The sequence below is a fragment of the Crinia signifera genome, chromosome 3, assembly GCF_055691185.1.
Source record: "Crinia signifera chromosome 3, ASM5569118v1, whole genome shotgun sequence".
Lineage (NCBI taxonomy): Eukaryota > Metazoa > Chordata > Amphibia > Anura > Myobatrachidae > Crinia > Crinia signifera.
This window is the reverse complement of record NC_139219.1, coordinates 230,804,509-230,825,972: the sequence shown is the minus strand read 5'-3', so window position 1 is coordinate 230,825,972 and position 21,464 is coordinate 230,804,509. Positions and strand designations below refer to the sequence as shown.

The 21,464-nt window shown below is 43.4% G+C and overlaps 1 protein-coding gene across 1 annotated transcript in view; it reads right to left on the bottom strand.

The window, feature by feature from the left end:
* Window positions 1–21,464, bottom strand: part of LOC146062974 (putative cation-transporting ATPase 13A4) — a 74,406-nt gene that overhangs the window by 9,323 nt on the left and 43,619 nt on the right. The window contains exons 19-27 of the mRNA XM_083174984.1: window positions 20,947–21,116; window positions 13,854–13,979; window positions 10,193–10,272; window positions 6,668–6,710; window positions 3,718–3,827; window positions 2,227–2,323; window positions 1,271–1,343; window positions 990–1,164; window positions 446–633 (exon numbers count right to left, since the gene is read on the bottom strand). Of these exons, the coding sequence (XP_083031110.1) occupies window positions 446–633; window positions 990–1,164; window positions 1,271–1,343; window positions 2,227–2,323; window positions 3,718–3,827; window positions 6,668–6,710; window positions 10,193–10,272; window positions 13,854–13,979; window positions 20,947–21,116 (1,062 nt within the window). The remainder of the gene's footprint in view (window positions 1–445; window positions 634–989; window positions 1,165–1,270; window positions 1,344–2,226; window positions 2,324–3,717; window positions 3,828–6,667; window positions 6,711–10,192; window positions 10,273–13,853; window positions 13,980–20,946; window positions 21,117–21,464) is intronic.

The window sequence follows — 21,464 nt, the reverse complement described above, 5'->3', positions numbered from 1 at the left end:
CACTGAAGGTGGAATCACTGGGAGATCACACAGGGATCAGAATGAACATGTTGTTCAAGGCAAGGAGGCTGGGCTAGAACCCTGGCTTATATCCCCGTTGCCTATCTCTGATTGGCTGCAAGCCGCAGCAGCAATCAGAACTAGGAAGTAGCTGGAATTACCTGGATTCTGACACATGTAACAGGGTCAAGGTTCAGGCCAGCAGACAGCGCGATTGGCCCATACTGTCAGCTGACCAGAGGTGTCATGGCAGCGTCCATGCAGCATAATGGACCCTGCACCGCGATTTGTGACAATGCTAAATAAATAAGAGGTAGATTCTGATTGGTTACCCATAGCAACATCCTGTTATATATTTTTGTAAAGTGTTCTACATCTGTGTATTCATCATAAATAACCATTTATAATTATAGTACATTTATATTTAAATCATGATGTAACTCACAGTTTGTATACAATGGTTTACGGAATGGCTTTCCCTTGGAGAAGATGAAGGCCAAGATAACCAGGTGCACAGCAGTAAGTAGCCAAAGAGAGGAGTTCTCAAAACTTACAAAGTTCCTCGTAGTTCTTTTATCAACTAGGTCATATGTTCGATTTATATTAAGGCTTGTGTTCCCTGGATAACATGCACTGACAAAGAGAGAAATAACAGCCATTATCTCAGCACATCTATGTTACTTGTGATCTAGGATCTTTCTTTCCTGCTCTAGGATGACTGGAGTAAATAGGAAACAGATTAGAAATGGCATTAAGGCAAGAATTATTACATTTAGGATCCATTAATATAAATGATTGACAGCTAATTGACAAATAATCGTAAACAGCATTAACAAACATCAGACAGAAGGGTAGTTCTAAAGGACCGTTTGATACACAATTCAGGCAGTTGTAAAGGGGCAAACCATATTGTAGTCCTAAGTAGTTCAAACGGTCTGATGATACAGAGTACAGACACACTCTAAAAAGTCAAGTGGCCAAAGATTTACCTAAAGACGTCAATCCGGCTGTACCATGGCTGCTCTTGGACTATGAGAAACGCATAAGTCTGCATGGCTATCGTAAACAGAACATTGTAGACCACAGAAAAAAGCATAGATGGAGAAATCAGTTGGCCAGGTGGCCTGTATGGTGCGAGTTTATGATACCCAGGTGTGGAGCTCACTGTAAGAGAAGAGGGAATATAGCATCATTGGTAACTAATCTGAGTGTCAGTCAACGAATTGTCTTTATTAAATGGTTTTTTTGTGGTAGTAACATATTTACTCACTTGTTAAGAAAATGACAAACATAATTGCAAAATCATGAACCAGAAATTGATTATTCCCAAAGATGTTTATTTCCTGAAAGACACAGAACATATTACAATGTGTTGTAGGCTAAGCTTCAACATTTTTTCAAATTAAAGGTTCTGCTGTTATGCTACTTTTTTAACTGAGACCAGGGGGTGCCAACAGGGGGGGTGCTTTGGGTACAACTGTCCCAGGCCCAGTCGCTCTAACAGAGGATAGGTCCCGGGAAGCACCCACATTCACTTCAGCCGCAGTCCCCCACTACACAGCAGGTTCTCCGCAGCCCACCGCATATAGACAGTCCCCAGGCCAGGCCGGATCCTCCTGCTGCCCACTGCCCAGGGACATACTCAGGCAGTGCAGTGGGCAGCAGGAATGCTGGGCACACGCACTGTAAGCCACACGTGGTGTGACATCATCACGCGGCTTACAGTGCGGGCGCCCAGCATGCCAGATGCCGGAGGACTCAGGAGGACAACTGCCACAGTTATCTTAATACACTGTGTTCCGGCGGTGTTGGTCGGAGAAGAGAAGGGGGGATTTAGTCAGTCCTGGACCCCAATTTTTCTGATGGCAGCCCTGTCTGAGACAGCAGGGTCATTAGTCCTACTAAGCCCATTAATGTAATCACTCGAGGTGCCAAGGTTTGGAGGGCGCATAAACACTGAATGACAGTGTCAGTTATTCAGTATTATAAGCTTAATTCATACTAGGCATGGGCCACTGACAAGGAGTTCTAGCAGCCAGTAGCTTCATAAATGTTCAATAATACTGATCCTCCATGTCACTGAAGGGCTTGGAGTGTGGAGCTATGATGTTCCTGAGAGGCAAAAGCATAAACATATTATTACCAGCACTACATGAAGGCAGTGAAAAATAAAATAAAATAAAACAAACAAGATAAATGCAGAGAAAAAAATAACAAAAACCATACCCAGTAAAGCAGCAATGTATTGATATATTCAATTAAACCAAACATAGCCATGTATTTAAACATGCAGAAAGATGTGACAAGAGCAGCTCGACCTTCCCTGTAACAAGAAAAACAAAAATATTATGCAACTTTTGTTACTACTTTTACATTATTCATACAATATTTTATGCTGTTTGTATCTAAACAGTGAAAGAAAAAATGAAAGAAAAGAGGGTGGGGTGGGAGGGTTTTGCAAATAACACATAGGTCAAGAAAATTAAACCCTGGACCTATGTATTTTTGCCTGAAAGTGAGATACAGTATGTTTTGCCTAAAGCGAAACATTGGACAAAAATTGTAAAAATGCCCATTTTTATTTGTGTAAAAAATTATTGGAGACAATTGAATAGCAACCTCAGTGTATCACCAAAACTCACACTGTTGTTAAAAAAACTAGACAACACTAACTGACTTGGTCATAATTTGATACAATTATAAAATAAAAAAGATTGGTCCAATTAGGGACAACAAGCAAACGGAGCGTTATTCCAAGTAATAATGATTGGCGGAAAAAAAGTGCATATTGACCTAAAGAGTTGTATGCATCTAGCAATGTAATTGCCTCTACATGTGCACCTGGTTTGCTACTAGTCAATATCATCATCTGTTCGATATTAAATATAATATATACATTAGCATTTTTTGTCTTTTTTGCTTACATCTAACTAGAAATGTGTAAGTTGTACTGTCGGGGATCTTTGCCTATGTGAGAACATTCCATTACAGTCCATTTCACAATGGAACCCAGCTGCAACTCCTTTCAGAGCACCCAATGGAGCCTGATATTCTTTGTGTCTGGACTCCCAAGCACCTTTCAAGTGACCAGTCCACTCTCCCGACGACGAACCACCACTCCTAAAAATCTGGACTTTCCATTTGGGATACCTGCTATATTCCTAACCCAATTGAGAAAGGGGGGAGATCCAAGGACGGACAAAGGAAGACCGTCCTTGGACCTCCCCCTTTCTCAATCAGCTTTGACGCTGAACATCTTTTGGGAGCACCACCAACCGAGTACCTCTGACAACATTTGTGCGGCAGGGTGCGTGGGTGGGCGCCCTCCCTTTAACGGCGGGGGGGCGCTGAAAAGCTAGTTATGCCACTGGTTGCAGGCATGCACACTGAGCGATATAATGAAAGATAAAGCTCAGAAGTGCCAAAATGAGTGATATTGCTCATTGTATCCCCCAGTAAGTAATGGGTTTTATTGCAAATCAGAGTGCAGATTGTTCATTCAGATATTTTGCCAGGCTAATTAACCTCAGACATAGGTATCAGCTACACTGACAGTGTCTTGGGAGTCCCTGTATCTTTCCTGCTCCCCACTGGTCATGGTTGGATCACTAGTTTAAATGCACTACAGATTAGGGTAGCAATGAGAACCAGAGTGCCATCAATAGGTTCCAAATCACAGCAATATGCTCACAAGATACATAAAATGTAATTGCTTACTTGAGTAATTCTGGCACACACTGAATATTTGTGAGGTGAGAATTAAATGGTGCAGCCACAGAGGCTTCTTGTACGGACAATGATATCCCAGCATTTGCCATTTTCAGAGCCTGAAAGAAAAGCTTTATGATTATACATGTTTATGTTACCAAATGATATAAACAACTATAAAAGGATACACGTTTTATACATTATTTGAAAGTAATAATTACAAAAATGTAAATATAATACAGTACATAAAGTATATAAACAATAGATATATAAAGTAGTTAATATTTCTACAGCTAATGTTGGCCACACATCAGTGTGTGCTCACAAACCCAGGAAAATGGACAAAACATTCAGTCAAATTGTTTAAATGAAACAGGTTCTTCTATTATAGTACCGTGTCTGAGGGAAGTTTTTGTCCTTTTCCAAATTTGGGACCAAAAGTAAATATTACATTGGCTCCCATCCAGTACCATATATTTATTCCATCCAAGCAACAAGTTGGATGGTTGGAGGAAAGTTGGTCTGATGTGTGGCCAGCATTAGGGAAGAAGTTCACACAAGCTATGATGAATAAGTACAAACAGGGCACATGAGAAAATGTGATCACAAAAAAACGAATTAAATCTCCACTGTTTATTATTGTTAGTTAATATAATGAGGGCAGAGCGCCTATGATTTCTTTTTAAACAATGGGGTCACAGTGTTGCATCCCAAATCATGACTGGTGAGTGCTGTGGATTAGTGCTTTTTGTCTTTAATTAGTATTTTTGTGGGGATACTTACATTTTAAGGGTAGCCACTGAAAATTTTAATTTTCAGGGTATTTCTCACAAAGGACCTGATGTACTAATCATGAAAAGTGATAAAATGGAGAGTGTCAAAGTATCAGCCAATCAGCTCCTACTTGCCATGTCACAGTCTGTTAGTAACTGGTTGGTTGAGTTTATCACTCTCCATTTTATCTCTTTTCAAGGCTTAGTACATTGCCCAAAATGTCCAAAATGTGTATTATAAATAAGCCCCTATACATAACTGTAACATTTAAATAACATACCTCCATGCTGAAGACTGGGAGGATAGGGAGTTGCTATGAGGGATAGCAGGGGGTTACTTGTGGGGGGGGGGGGAGGGCAGCAAAGAGGGATTCTGTGGGGAAGAAAGGAACTATGAAGAGGGTGGTGAGAAGGGCATACGGCTGGTCATGAAAGAGGGGACAGAGGTAGCTGTGTACAGGGAGGAGGTGGAACAGACAGAAAGGGCATTATCTCCATCGTAAAGCTGGCCATACATCAGGATGACTTGCATACTACCTGGTCATATTGAGCAGGTTGTTGAGCCGTTGAACAAGCGGTCATACAGTATGTGCTTAAAAAGCACATGCGATCTGCTTACGGCCGCAATGAGAGCCGATGGATCAGACGTGCAGCACTTGTGATCTGTGGTCCGACCTCTTGACCCGTGGGATTTACCATACCCTTTCCTTACTGTTCAGTTCCGGCAAAGGACACAAGGTGCACATTTTGACTAATAATATAGAAATCTGCTCTATTATGAATTTCTTGCTGGATATGTTGTACATTGTAAGGCTCATTTCAATACACACTGCAACTTGTTACAGTACTACAAGCGCCAAATGCCATTTTCACCCTGCATTAAAAATGGATGCCTAGCTGCATGTTCTTTTATAAATGAATAATTATGAACCTCAGCGTAATAAAATATTTGCTTTTAATGTGCTGTTTTAGGACCTTAGTCAGGTCCCTACGCTCCCCCATGCATTTACATGGGGGAGCAATGTTTTGCATCTGCGCAGACGCATTTCTGCACATGTGCAGACACAGGGTGGTGTGGTCATGGCGAACAGGGTGTTCACCCGGCGCACGCACCCAGGATTGCGGGCGTGAGGGGCGTGCGGCAGCTGGCTGGGCATTTCCATGCAAATCACCCAGTGATGTGGGTGGGGGAGGGGGGGGCGTTTAGCTGACACTGTTGGATGTCAGCTGCCCGCCCAGTTCCACCCGAGGGTGCACACATATGTAAGTGATCTGAGAGTCACTTAGATATGCGTGCACCTTTGCCATGGGGGTGGTCCCCCTAGCCTGCGAATGGGGGTGTGCGTGGATCCCGTGCTGCAAGGGGGGGGCGGGCGGCCCAGCATTCGGGTGGGGTTTGGTGGACTTTGCGAATTCGCAGCCTTGCAAATCAACCAGAATAACCTCATTAGTGTCACAGATGCCCGCAGCCAATGACAGTGGAAAGCACAAGCTGCTTTATAAATTCACTAGGATTGTAACTATGAATATCAACATATTAAAATATTTGCTTTCACTGTGCTGTTTGAGTTTTCAATAGTGCAACAATCACCCTCAAGCGGTGAAGGTGTGTAATTACATGACTTAGTACAACTTAGTGTATCTTAATGTGCGATTCCTATGGAGTGTTTAGGTTACGTTTATGGCACTCCTGCAGCAACGATGAGTGCAGCTACATCTGTACGAGTTATGAGCTTTGCCTCTACCCAGCATCACCCCCAGTCTGCCACTCCCCCAGATGCTGCAAACCCCAACCCTACCCCCCCCCCCCCTTCCCACACACATACACACACACACACACACACACCATGCTGAGCTGATTGCCGGGGGCCACCAGAATATCGCCAAGTTTGATTTAAAGGCAAGCAGCTATTAGAGCTACCAATATGTAACTGTATTTTTCAAACAGCCATAGTAGGCTAGGTGGTTCTGTTGATATTATGACACCTTGGCCTGTATTAAGATTTTTTAATATGATGACTATAAAAGTGAAGATCTGTATAACTCTTGGTCATCATAGGCTAAATCTACAAAATCTGAGGCTGCTTTTTAAAATTCAAGATTGTTAACAACTGGATAGTTAATGAAAGGACATTACTTATACTCCATCAAATATAGAAATACACTGTAAAGTTATGTGTACTTACGGCGCAATCATTGGCTCCATCTCCACACATCCCCACATAGTAGCTGCAAAACACAATTGTTGCATTCACTTAACAACTTATTTTATTTATCACCATTTTTAAAATTTGTGACAATAAATATGTTACAGTAAACTAGATTGTTTCTTAGAATTCAGAGAAGTAATAAAAACCATTTGTGTATTAGCTTATCTCAGTGGTTCTCAAACTGTGGGTCCTGACCCCAAAGTGGGTCGCGACCTTCTCAGCATGGGGTCGCGACTCCATGTTGCTGAGCATCAGGCTGATTACTTTTCTAATCTCAGTCAGTGATTCAAAGAGTCTGAAAAATCTGTTGAATTGTCTGTAAATTAAGACTCCTCCTATCATTTTGTGCCGCCACAATACTGCCATGTGATGTCTGCTGACTACACGTGATGACCTTCTGTACTAACTTGCTGGGGTCCTGTAATTATATTTATTATCTGATGGAGTCCCAGAGCAAAATAGTTTGAGGACCGCTGGCTTATCTTAATGAACAAGCCACACCCAACATGCTTCGTCACTGGAACGGACCCCCTGATGAAGTCCGTTCCAGTGACAAAACGCGTTGGGGGTGGCTTGTTCGTTCCGACGCAGTGTCTTCCTTCGACCTGTGGTCCAGCTGGCTTTACATCTGACTTCAGTGTGCGGCTCCGGCGTCACGGTCCAAGGTCTCGTGGTCTGCAGCTGAGTGGCGGCTGCCCCGGTTCATCTGTCGGGAGTTCTTGCTGTGACTGTGATCTATCATGCTGGCAAGTACATGATTTTAAACTGCAATGTATGTGAGCATTATTGTCCATTAAATGTATCGGTACTTATGTAATATCTGGGCTCCCGTTTTTCTTATGAGACCGTGTCCCCTCGCGGGGCTCGCTGCGCTCACCACGCTTCGGGCACGGTGGCTCGCTGCGCTCGCCACACTATATAAAATCAACTCCATGCGTATTTGGATAGTAGGGGTATGAAAAAATGGGGTGCATTTAACATGGGAGTCCAGATAATACATAAGTACCAATGTATCTAATAATATTGCTCATTTGGTGCATTTCTTTCTGTTTTTTTTTTCCCTGCAAATATATATATATATATATATATATATATATATATATATATCAAGCAGAGAAGGCAGTCCAGCAACAACATGCCCCGGTGTCTATCCCTATGGGAATCTCCATTGTAGTATACATAGACGGTGGGAGGCTTATCAGCGGCAATAAATGAATAAATGACAGGCACGACGGTCTTGGTCAAGCAATGTTTTGAGCTTTAATGCTCGTCTTCAGGCTCGAAAATAATTAGCTGGTTGCTCAATTGGTCAAGCTATTTATTATACGTATCCATCTCAAGGGCTGGTAGGTTTTTACTCTCCATTAAGGTGATCTTTTCTTTAATGGAGATGGATTCTTTCTTGGCTTGCTCAATCACAAGTAGCATTAAATCAAAAGAGCACTTGTTCAGGATCCCCACCCACTTTTGGCAGAAGAGGGGATCATACCTGCCTATGGTGGGGCAGTTTTTCATTCTGAAGCCCCGTGGTATCATTTTGGAGCGGTAGTAATCGCTGAGGCAGATGCCGTGGAGCTGAAAATCTCTTTCACATTTCTTTAGACGTAACAGATCTTTATAGATTTTGTCCAATGGAGTAGACTGATAGCTCATTCAGGCATTCTTTTTCCAAGATAGTTTCAGCCTCTGTGTCGGTAAAGCTAAAGATGTCTCCAGGAAGGAATATCTGCATCACTGATGCCTCCTTCAGCCATATTCCAATAGATGCGGGTAACGGATGATGACTCCTTGGACTGTGTCCAGTAGTGTTTTACCGCAATGAAGAATGCAAAGACTTTAGAATCGTGCCACAATGTTGTAGCACTGTTCGCTGGGTGCCTTGACAGTACAATGTTAGAGAACACTGCGGTCCGGCACTCCTGTATAACATCAAACACCTGTCAACGGTGCCTTCACAGCTTCCTTGCAAAGCAGGATAGAAGTTGTTGGTGCGGCACTCATTTCTAAATAAAAAGTCGACAATGCTGTGTCTTTTAGTCAACGTTTCAGTGCACTTTTATTCGGCACTATCGATAGGATAAACATAATAGACAATTAACTGAGCGCCACCATATGACTATATGACATCCCGTGCCTCAGTGGCTCTCTTGGCTTAGTTGGTTTGCCAATGATTACCATACCCTTTCCCTACTGTTCGGTTCCCACAAAGGACACACGGTGTACGCTTTTGATTAATAATGTAAAAATCTGCTCTGTTATCAATTTCATGCTGGTTATTTTTTTACATTGTAAGGCTCATCTTAATACACACTGCTGAGTGCCATTTTCCACCTGCCTTCAAAATGGATGCCTAGCTGCAGGTCATGTTATAAATTCATAACTATGAATATGTTAGTAAGTAACCTGAGCATAGCATGCACTCCGGTCCGGGTTTTTGCTGTTGCAGTGGAGACAGGCAATCTGTTCACAGCAGGAACTCCGGCCCTGGTTTTGGTGCTCACAGTCTGTGATATCTGAGTGGGGGCGTCGGCAGCACCTGCTTTATAAGTCTTCCTTTCTGGCTAGACAAGTGCTGCTGAATTTTGTCTCACAGCTTCCTGCCAGTATTACCTTGAATCTCTGCCAGTTCAGTTAGAATCCTTTCTAGTTAGTCAGGATAGAAACTGTTTAGCCCATGTGTGTTTGTCTGTCAGTTAGAATCCTTGCTAGATAGCTAGGATAGAAACTGCTCAGCCTGTGTGTTTGTTTGTTTGTGTGCCTCTGGAGTTTGTCTGGTTACAGCTTAGGCAGGCTGCTGGGATCTGTGGTGTCACCTTACAGACCCATAGCTTGGCTGTAACTTGGCAGCTCCCACAATAGTCATTTGCCTCCTCCAGTGTATTGGGTATTCCACCTAGCCTTTACATTGGAGAGGTCATTGTGTGGCTGTTTCTCCTTAACCCCTTCTGGGCATCAAACAGTATCATTTATTTTGTGAACCACCTTTTGAGTATTGTTACTCCTGTGTATTGCACTTAACTCCTTGCTACACCATATACATATTGGTACGTCGGCAGTTTGTGTCGACACCACCACTGTCATAACAGAATGTCAGCATAATAAAATATTTGCTTTTACTGTGCTCTTTTACTGTCAGAGATGCCCACAGCCAATGACAGTGGAAAGCACAGGCTGCTATACTGTAAATTCACTAGGATTGTAACTGAATATCAACATAAAATATTTGCTTTCACTGTGCTGTTTGAGTTTTTATTAGTGGAACAATCATCCCCCAGCGGTGAAGCTGTGTAATTACATGCCGTAGTACAACTTAGTGGGCCTTCATGTGAGATTCCTATAGCATGACTAGGTTACCTGTATGGTACAACTGCATTAACAATGAGCTAAGCGGAATCTGTATGTATGAGTTAAATACATTTACCTAATGAGAGGTCTTGTTACCTTATTTATTGAACCCCCCTTGTGGATGGCTGAGCTAGCACTAATCATGGCAATACTTACTCCAGTTTTCGAAATTCATCTATAATAGTTGATTTTTGCCCAGGAGACATTCTGGCAAAAACTGTACCATTCATTAGTAACTGTAAAACAGTACAACATTGAATTAAATGCTAATAAATATGCAAAAGCAAGTCAAACATTAAAGCAAATGAGTCCTCGTTGTCAGACATTATATTTGCATAATAAATTACATTGCATATTTTCTTATTCTTGATTTAAGTGAGAATAATACATAATGAATAATAAATAATATAATTAAGTATTTAAGGTATACTAGAGGCAATTCTTGATTCATTTTACAATAGTGGCATCCATAAAAACAATATGAAGCATAGTTGGCCACCTGTTTTTCCCACCGTTCAGCCCTCGTAAGTGTTACACTCACCAGGGAGCATTGATGTACCCTAGCAGGGTTTTCCTAGGGAAACAGGTCTTCAGCCGAGGGGCTTCTGGACGTCTTCTGGCTAGCCACCCAGGACACCCAGGCCTAAGTCTACAGAGCACACAAGCAAGCCTTCTTGCCAATAACAGCCCCTTTCCCATAAGACTGTATACGTCTCCTGGTACTTGGTATGCCGCCTGGTATTACGTCGGCAAGTGGCAGTGTAGACTTAACCCCAAGGTCCCAACTACCGGTAGGGAGCAGCAAGCTTGGAACTACACTCAGGGCCGGCGCCACCACTAGGCAGCTCTAGGCATTTGCCTAGGGCGCTGGCACCTGGAGGGCGGCAGTTCGCCACTCACCCCCAGCGAACTGTGTAAAAAACTTGCGGCCCCGGCGTCCCTGCAGTGATGCTGGAGCGGTCAGGGGTGTCCGTGCCACAGGGGTACCTGCGGCGCCGTCATGTGTATAAAGCTGGCTGCGGCCGGCGGGGTCCCTGTAGTGAATAGAAAATAACTAGCGCTATGCGCGTGGCGGCGCTAGTTATTTTCACGCCGGGCCGCAAGTTTTTTCCACAGGTACCACCTCCCCCCGGCACCGGGGCGCCCCCACCCCGACTCGCCTGGGGCGGTGCCTTGCACCGGCCCCGACTACACTGCCTACAGAAAACGAACCTAAAACTAAACAACAGGACTGAGAGACAAGAAGGGGTACAAGGAGCAAGGACTGAGATACATAAACTCTGACAAGGAAGGTGCAATGACTAATAACAAGGATGAATACAAATACAGAGTATCAAGACACGGACAAACAGTGATAACTAAAGTTTATACATACACTGAATGGTGTGGCCTAATGCCACGGCCTAAGCACAGGCCCAAACTGGGAAGCTGACCTCACACAGCTAATAAGGAATGTCTGCTAATCTCCCTACCAATATAGAGTATAACAAAAAGCTAGATGGTACTTGCTTTGCAGGGGAAAGGGAATGAGCAGCCTGGAGGTAACCAGAGGTAACTTCCCGGGATTCAGGTAACAGGAGATAACCAGCAGGATTAGATTCAGGAATCAAGAGATAAGCCAGCAAAGTGACAGCAGTCTCCAAGCACTTCTATAACCGGCATTGGAGCAGCCCAAATTAATCCCTTATAAAGGCTGCTTCCTGTGTGTCCACCCCTGAGTAGTAACAGAGAGCAGCTACATGCTGCCACAGGTGTACTGGCAAAGTGTCCGCAGCGCCGTGCATAGCAAACAAAAAAACAAATTACAAGATAACGTACAGGGTGTGTTGATAAAATACAGTATAAATAGGGGTATAGATGGTAAAACTAAAATCAGCATCAGAGCTTCTGCTGGCAGGGAGAGACGTGCTGAGCGTCTAGCAACTGTTGCCGGGATCAGCGCTGCAGGACCCGACTGCGCCGGGCAAGCGCCGCTAATGCGGCCTCTAACAGTAAGCTTCAGTAACCCATAGCTAGTCTAATAATAATCTGTTTTATTATGGTGTTCATGTTGCACTACAGTAACCAATATGAAGCAATTGCTCTATTATACAGTGTGGGTGGTTCTATTTATTTTGTCCCGATGGAAAGAAGCATTATGCATTGCCACATATTGTGGCAATACATAATGCTTATATGATTCAGTTTACCATGTCAGGATATGTATTAACTAAAGCTGGCCATACACCTAAAGCTTTTCTGTCCTATCTGCCTGGTTGGAACAAAAATCTGGTAACTCTTGGAGCAAATGACACTCTTGGATCAAAAATTGTCATTGAGAGTTTACCAGATTTTTGATCCAACCAGCCAGATTGGACTATAAGGGCGGTTTTCATTTTGGAATTCCTGGGCCTTTTTTGCTCAGCTCGATTGAAACTCGACAGCCGGAATTCAATGCTCCGGCTGTTGAGTGTCGGAAAGTGGGCATGCTGTTCATAAGTGGCGTGGATTTTGAAAATCAGCTGTGAATTTAACATTCCGGGCCGTTTCAGATCTGTTTTATCAAAATCTGCCTTCATTACTGTCAGAGACGGCAGCATGGAGTAGGCAGCGGCCGCTATTTCCACTGGCGGAAATAGCATCCAAGATTGAATACCCCTAAATCTTGACGTGTATGGCCAGCTTTACATTACCTAAACGTTATAAAATATATATATATATATATATATATATATATATATATATATATATATATATATATATGTGACCTAGCACAGCACTATTTGCAACTTATTGTACTAGTCTTGAAGAAAAGACCTGTCGGTCTTGAAACGTCGACTGATATGTTCATTTTTCACCTGATGGATTAAAAATATAACTTGTCATAAGACCGTGGAGTGCCGCTTCTCCTTACTGGATCTGCCAAGGCCAGGAGGTATCGAGTATATATATATATATATATATATATATATATATATATATATATCATTGATGTGCCGCAATGTTCCGGTAGTGCTGTTCAACAGCACATAAACACATAGGTGTGCGCAGCACATTTTATTAGGGGGTGCACCTTCAAAGGGGTGTGCCAAGAACCACGTATTGGGCATATACAGGGATTAAAGTGAGGGGGAATGGGGTGGAACTGAGTTCCACCACCTCTAATGGTGCGGTGGAACATTTTAACCTCCACATTGGCCCTGCACAGTAATTCTTACAGGAAAGCATTCTAGTTTGCATGGGGATGCCAAAATCCCTAACACTGGCTATGGCTCTGCCTAATTGGGGGAGGAAAAGGGGGGTAATTAGGTGGCATAGAGTAATGAGTTCCCCCACCTCTGCATGACCACTTTAAACCCTGGGTATATATAACCCCTCCCATTGGGTGTGTCTAACACCGCCAATCAGGCGTGTCTACCATCGTCTATGGTCACTCGCTACAATACAAAACGTCTCTCAGCCGCACCATAATCTCATGCCTATTCAGTTTTATTCTTCTAATTTCTCTGTGTAGCAAACACAGTCAAATTCATATATGGATGAAGCAGGTAGGTACGATTTACAATTCAAAACACACATAATTGATTGAGGGGCGCTTCTTGTAAAAAGCTAAAATCTTTGGTAAAAGGTATTGATAGCGGTAGGGTGGGCACAGCATTAGGGGGTGCCTGTGCACCCCTAACACTCAATATGCGCACGCCTATGCATACACAATATGTAAGGGTGCTCTGAGGTACACTTACCTATGCGTGCACATTCAGAAGGAAGTGGAATGGCAGCTGACATCTGGTGGAAAGCCAAGATGGAGGTACTAGCGCATAAACAGAACTAAACTTACTTTTGGTAGTAAATCCTCAAAGTGTTTCTCCAGATTTTCATATGTTTTTCCACTCATTGAAAAATGATAATCCCTTTCCTGTTTTTTTGTATCCAATATTTCTTGAATACTGATGGAAATATCCTTCTATCAGAAAATAATTTTATTATATTTTTTATGGAATCATGACACAGTACATTCAGCAGAGTACATCAGCCAGACACCGTCAAAGGTAAATGAGAACATTTAACAGGTATAGGGGTCTATGTACTATGACTTAGATAGAGATTAAAGTACCAGACAATCAGCTCCTAATTGTCATGTTACAGACTGGGGGCAGGATTCCCCGTTATCTGGGTTTTACCGCATTTTGCTATGCAGGAAAACCTGCTGTGCTGCCCGTACCAGTGGCCTTCTTCTCCCTGCACTGTAATTCCTCTTCTGGGTGCAGGGAGGAGGAGGAGAGCCCGCCCGCAGCAGCACCCAGCCAGGTAAGGGAGGGAGGGGGAGACACTGGGACCCTCTGCACATCGCTGGCCAGATCGCAAAGGACAGCTCTTAACACAAGAGATGTCCCCATAATTATCTCATTTGTTAGTGCGGTACTTATGTAGTATCTGGGCTGCCGATTTTTTGATTGTATGCCTTAAGTTAAGGCATACAATCAGATGCGATGCGATGCGATATCGCATCGCATCGCATACGATGCGATGCGATGCGATGACCCGATTTTTCCATAGGATTCAATGTTAAAATGGACTGAGTCCATTTTAACATGGAATTCAATGGGAAAAAGGGGTCCTTTTCATACCCCTACTATCCAAGTGGGCATGGAGTTGGATATAAACCTGTGGCGAGCGTAGCGAGCCACCGAGCCCGAAGCGTGGCGAGCGAAGCGAGCCCCGCGAGGGGACGGTATTCTGTGTCCCCTCGCGGGGCTCGCTACGCTCGCCACGCTTCGGGCTCGGTGGCTCGCTACGCTCGCCACAGGTTTATATCCAACTCCATGCCCACTTGGATAGTAGGGGTATGAAAAGGACCCCTTTTCCCATTGAATTCCATGTTGAAATGGACTCAGTCCATTTTAACATTGAATCCTATGGAAAAATCGGGTCCATCGCATCGCATCGCATCGCATGCGATCTGGTCGGGTGCGATGCGATGCGATGGACCCGATTTCAAAATCGGCAGCCCAGTTACTACATAAGTACCGTTAGTGCATATGCGATAATTATGTCTGCGGTAGCCGGCGATGTATTGCCGCGGATGTTAGAGAAACCCACACTGGGCTTGAAAAATGACAGGTACTGATTGGCTGGTACTTTCCTCCATCCGCTTTATCTCTCTCCAAGGCTTAGTACATAGAATCTATAGTCTCCACTATAACTAAATTTACATTAATTTATATTTTAATTTAAATGCTGAAATTGAGCACAATTCACAGCATAAACAAGACTGTTGCTATGCACTAGTTTCAGTTGTGTATTATTTGCCAACTAGTAACAATATAATGATCTAAATCTCAAGTATATATCTGCCCAGCAAGGTCGCAGCTGTGGGTGCACACAGCATACTTTCTGACTTTTTGGCTGTGCCAGAAGGGAGGGAGGAGCCATGTTGGCTTAATAGGAGCCAAGACTATAAAAAGGGGATGGTCTGGAATGTGGGGGCGTGATTGCATCATTGCAGTCCCACCCCACTATGCAATTCCACCATTACAAGCATTGCAATGCAGGGGGCAAATCATCACTAGCCCACCCACTTAGAGAATGCAACAGAGATAAGTGCAGGTATGTGGGGCAAGATTATGGGGGATCTAGGATGAGAGACCCTTGCCCACTTTTCCCAGCCATTCTGGGAGAGTGTGCAGGTATGGTGGAGAAAAATGGTGCTGCTGGTGCTGCAGGTATGGCCCCTTTAATGGTTCTGCTGCCCAGTAAAGAGCAACATGTACAGTTTTTGAGAAACATTTGTTTGCAGCATTTATTTATTATTCAATTTCAACCTCCTGATTAAATGTTCTCTATTCTGTCTAACCTGGCAATACAAGGGATAAAAAAAAAAGAATTACAACACAGTTTCTCCCTAAGCAAATGTGCCTTTTTTGCATTTGCTTTGCTCTTCTTAGTGAGGATCATAGTATTTTTCTAATGTTTTATCACTAAGGGCCTTATTCTGGTCGATGCGTAATTTTCCGAATTCTTTTGGATGTTGTTTTTTAACCGTCTGCGCATGCGTGGGCAAAGCTATGCGCATGTGCCATGCAAGGTCTCCTTACTCGTTCTTACTAATACCGTACAGAAATGTGCACCACATTCACTCAGGAGATATGGGCGTATTATGGGCGTCATTCGGAAGTACACAGGGGCGTAGTTTCAAAGTGGGCTAAACTGGACGTAAACATGGGCGTACACGAGGGAGTGCACTAATTATGGTAGGCGTGCATTCGGACAGAACACCGACTGCAAACGAACCAAAAGGCAAGAAATATGCAGTGTCCATAAGCAAGTATTTCTTTGCGGACACCACTCGGTCATGCGCTAGGCATTCGGAATGCCCAATCAGTACGGCCGCACCTGAACCAATGTCAGCTGAACACAATACAATCCACTCCTTTACTCATTACTCATTAATTACACTCTTTTCATTGCTTCAATTGGAACCATTGCAGCTTAAATGGACCATTACAAAACACACAAATATATGCTGAAAGGCAGGTTCTCGTCCGTTCTGACGCGGTAAGACCGTGCAAACGCTGTAAGACTGTGCAGAATATGTGCGTGTCCACCGCACATGCAAGGTTTGGATGTCGTCCGTAAACACGCCCTGTTCTTAAAGTGTGAGTCCGTCTGTATGCGGAGGACCGGTGGGCGTTTCTTCGTACGATGTCAGCACAGCGTGGCGTGCGGACCGCTCCGAAAGAATTCGGAAATTTACGCACCAACCAGAATAACCTCCTATATCTCAGTCAGTATAAAACAGGACAAAATACAACTGAATATTACTTGTATATGAAAAAGATGAAACAAGAGATTGTCCCCCAAACCTTTGATTAGGCATCAAAAGGGGGTAGTACGGATGGTGTAATGGTTAGCATTACTGTCACACAGCACTGAGGTCATGGGTTTGATTCCCAACATGGCCCTAACTGTGCAGAGTTTGTATATTCTCCCCATACTTGTGTGGGTTTCCTCCGGGTACTCCGGTTTCCTCCACAATCCAAAAATATACTCGTAGGTTAATTGGCTTCCAACAGAATGTCTGTGTGTGCGTGTACATGTGGTAGGGAATATAGAGTGTGTAAAGAAAGGAAGAAAAAAGACTCTCTCTTTTTTGGGGGCACTCTTTAAGACTGATTACTCAAGGTAATCTGTAAATTTCTAGTAGTAGTTGTTAATCCTAGTTTACATCAGCTATGAGGTACCCACCATCACCCTTGCCCTTAATTTGGCGTGATCGCAGTTTGAGGCGGGCCACTCCCATATAGGATGACCCTAGTAGCAGTTGTACCGGGGTTAATAGTGTTTCACTAGTCTAAACAAAAGTGGGGGGAGCCACCCTGAAGTGGGGTTCCCCTGATGAATGTGGTTCCCTAAAATGTAACTTTTAATCGTTTATTAATTAAGATAATAGACTAGACAAAACATTTAAACAATGACACACATTACACATAAACATATATGACAGTGAGATGGTGTACCAGATAGAAAATGTATCACCTTGTAATCCTGGACAAGAATACTGAAAAGATACTGGGGGAAATTTACTAAAGGAAATTTGTAAAAAATAGGTGTATTTGTATCCAGAAATAGACTTATTTTTGACTTTTACTATCCCGAAAATACGGCAATTCGTATTCGTATTGATAGCACATCAATAAGAATACAAATTGCCGTATTTTCGGGATAGTAAATGTCAAAAATAAGTGTATTTCTGGATACAAATACACCTATTTTTTTTACAAATTTCCTTTAGTAAATTTCCCCCACTGTGTCACAGATTGTTACATACAGTTAAATGCTTACCCTGTATAGTAACACTTATTACCAGGAGACCCTGGATGGGCAAATTTCAAGTGTATATAGAAAGTCACTGTGCATCAATACCTTTTTCATACGCCACGGAGGGCGTCAACATCACCATAACATTTTCAAAGTGTAAAAATCCTATAATCACTGGTGGAACAAGTATAGTATGCACATACACTTTTAATCTACGCCACGGAGGGCTCGTACACCTTTAAACCACATATATCACTGTCATAGTGTGAAATTTTAAAATTTACGAGCTAGGAAGTGCGTCACAACTCGTATTCAAACATTACACAAGTGCGCAAATTTCAACAATAATTTGTTACACCCCCTAGGTGTCTATGCAGGTATAGAAGGTGCCTCCCTTGTTCTCGGACACCGCACACGCACCCTGAGGAAGCCTTTCTACAGGTGAAACGATCGTTGGTGGTAAAGTGGAGTGACGCTACTACAGTGCGCATTACCGCAACTAGCAGCAGCACACAGCTGATGGGCAGTTTGACTGACGGTGTCGGGCGCAGCGAACGCAGCAGGCGTTCAGGACAGGTATCATCTAGTGCATTCCCGTGGCTAGCAGCTGCTAGCATCTGACGGGCAGACTGACTGACGGTGCCCAGTGCGGGGAGCGCAGCAGGCGTTCAGGACAGATATCATCCTATGCATTCCCGTGACTAGCAGCCGCTAGCATCTGACGGGCAGACTGACTGACGGTGCCGGGTGCAGGGAGCGCAGTAAGCGCTCATTACAGGTATCAGTTTAATGATATCCCACATCTGGCACTGACGCTACTTTAGGGCTGAATTGCCTCTGACCCCTCCAAAAGTCCTATACTTAGGACATGCACTGAGTCATACCGAGTGCATTTAACTCCCTGGCCAGACACTCAAAACTATACCAGCAAGCGTTCATTACAGGTATCTGTTTAATTATATCCCGTATAAGACACAGACGCTATTTGGGGCTGGACTACCTCTGACCCCTCTAAAAGTCCTACTCTAAGGTCATGCACTGAGCCATATCGAGTGCATTTAACTCCTTGGCCAGACACTTAAACTTATACCATTTCTTCTGCAGAGTGTAGGCTATAGTGTCTAGGATTAACCCAAGCATAACTGCCTATCTTTTCTTTTCAAAAAGTCATTTTTTCTGCTGGATTGAAGTACCGCTCACCCTTCACCTCTGTACTAAGTTACAAGTGGAGGACAGCAGCATACTGTCCAGCTCTATCCTTTTCTGGCTATCCCACCGCTCCGAGGGTCGCTCACCCAGACGGTGCCCCCGTGGACCACCCTGCACTGGAGATTTATCTAACCAGGGGGACAGAGGGACTCACCTGGGCAGCAGTACCCCCATATACCGGCTCGATAATATAGGAACCCCCTTGATAGGTGCACACAGGCCCGCTCACCCGCAATACCCATAAGGCCCATCAGATTTAACTTGATGGCAGCCGGTCAGGGTGTAGAAAACATCTCCTGAGGGAAGGGCGACCTCCCCCAGAAACTTATGTATTAATTCCACCCTGACTTTTCGGTATATAAAGCTGGGCAGCAGCCGCCTGTCACCCTAGGGCACCCAGAGCCAACTGTACTTTCTCCGACATCCTAAGGGGAAAAGTGTTCTCCCACAATACCCACAAAAGCCCACTAGTTATTAGCGGCAGCTGATAGGGAGAATAGCGGTCTCTGCGGGACAGGAAGGGGACTTCCCTGTCTAACCAGACCCTGCTACCCCTTTTATATCGGGTATATAAAGTCGGTTTGGGAACACCTCTAAGTACCCGTTCAGGAACCTTGGACTCTGATATTCTATTCTATCTCTCCTCCCATACACGTTTCCTGGCCACTGAGTCTTTAGGGAGTTAGTGCGGTGTCCGAGAACAAGGGAGGCACCTTCTATACCTGCATAGACACCTAGGGGGTGTAACAAATTATTGTTGAAATTTGCGCACTTGTGTAATGTTTGAATACGAGTTGTGACGCACTTCCTAGCTCGTAAATTTTAAAATTTCACACTATGACAGTGATATATGTGGTTTAAAGGTGTACGAGCCCTCCGTGGCGTAGATTAAAAGTGTATGTGCATACTATACTTGTTCCACCAGTGATTATAGGATTTTTACACTTTGAAAATGTTATGGTGATGTTGACGCCCTCCGTGGCGTATGAAAAAGGTATTGATGCACAGTGACTTTCTATATACACTTGAAATTTGCCCATCCAGGGTCTCCTGGTAATAAGTGTAACTATACAGGGTAAGCATTTAACTGTATGTAACAATCTGTGACACAGTATCTTTTCAGTATTCTTGTCCAGGATTACAAGGTGATACAGTTTCTATCTGGTACACCATCTCACTGTCATATATGTTTATGTGTAATGTGTGTCATTGTTTAAATGTTTTGTCTAGTCTATTATCTTAATTAATAAACGATTGAAAGTTACATTTTAGGGAACCACATTCATCAGGGGAACCCCACTTCAGGGTGGCTCCCCCCACTTTTGTTTAGACTAGTGAAACACTATTAACCCCGGTACAACTGCTACTAGGGTCATCCTATATGGGAGTGGCCCGCCTCAAACTGCGATCACGCCAAATTAAGGGCAAGGGTGATGGTGGGTACCTCATAGCTGATGTAAACTAGGATTAACAACTACTACTAGAAATTTACAGATTACCTTGAGTAATCAGTCTTAAAGAGTGCCCCAAAAAAAGAGAGAGTCTTTTTTCTTCCTTTCTTTACAGCAACATTTACTCTCCTGGGTGCACCTCCACAGCTTCTATATAAAAAATACGGAGGGAATTTACCCCCTACAAATTAACCTTGACTATTGTGGATCTACATACTGTATCATAATTGCCATATTTGATTCAAACTTGTGCACTGGTCGCCATCCCCTTCCCCTATCCCCCCAAATAGGGAATATAGAGCGTAAGCTCCACTGGAGCAGGGACTGATGTAAATGTTCAACTATACTCTGTAAAGCGCTGCGGAATATGTGTGCGCTATATAAGAAACTGTTAATAAATAATAAATAAATATCTTAAAACAAGGAAATAAATAAGTAAAAAGTTGTCAAGACCTGCAGAACTTTATTATTTTGTCCATCCTGTGGATACTCTAGAAGTTTATAGGTAACAGATGCTGGAGAACAGCCGTCAGGTCCAAGAGCTTCCACCAGAATCACTTTGCTGCACTCAGGAATCATACCACAGTTTTTGGCAACTGTTGTTGCTGTTTGTATATTGTCACCTAAAGCCGGAGAATGTAGCTGTTATTTATTGAACCATATCAACCAATGAGACAGTTCTGAACTTAAAATAAATGTACCAGTTGGATACAAGTTTAAATAGTTGACTAGTTGTTTTGGTTATAGATTTGCAGATGCGGGAAATATGAGTCGGTCTTTACCCTTTCCTTTTCTTTATTGATAGGATGTCCTGAACAGAGAAGCACACATTTCTGCACATTAGATGTACAGTATACAGTAAACACATGTAAGAGCTGCCTTAATACAGAAAGGTGAAAGCGGGAAATCTCTCATATCAGGAAGTATATAATGTTCCTTCCAAAGAAATTAATTGCTCTTTTGTGCAACCT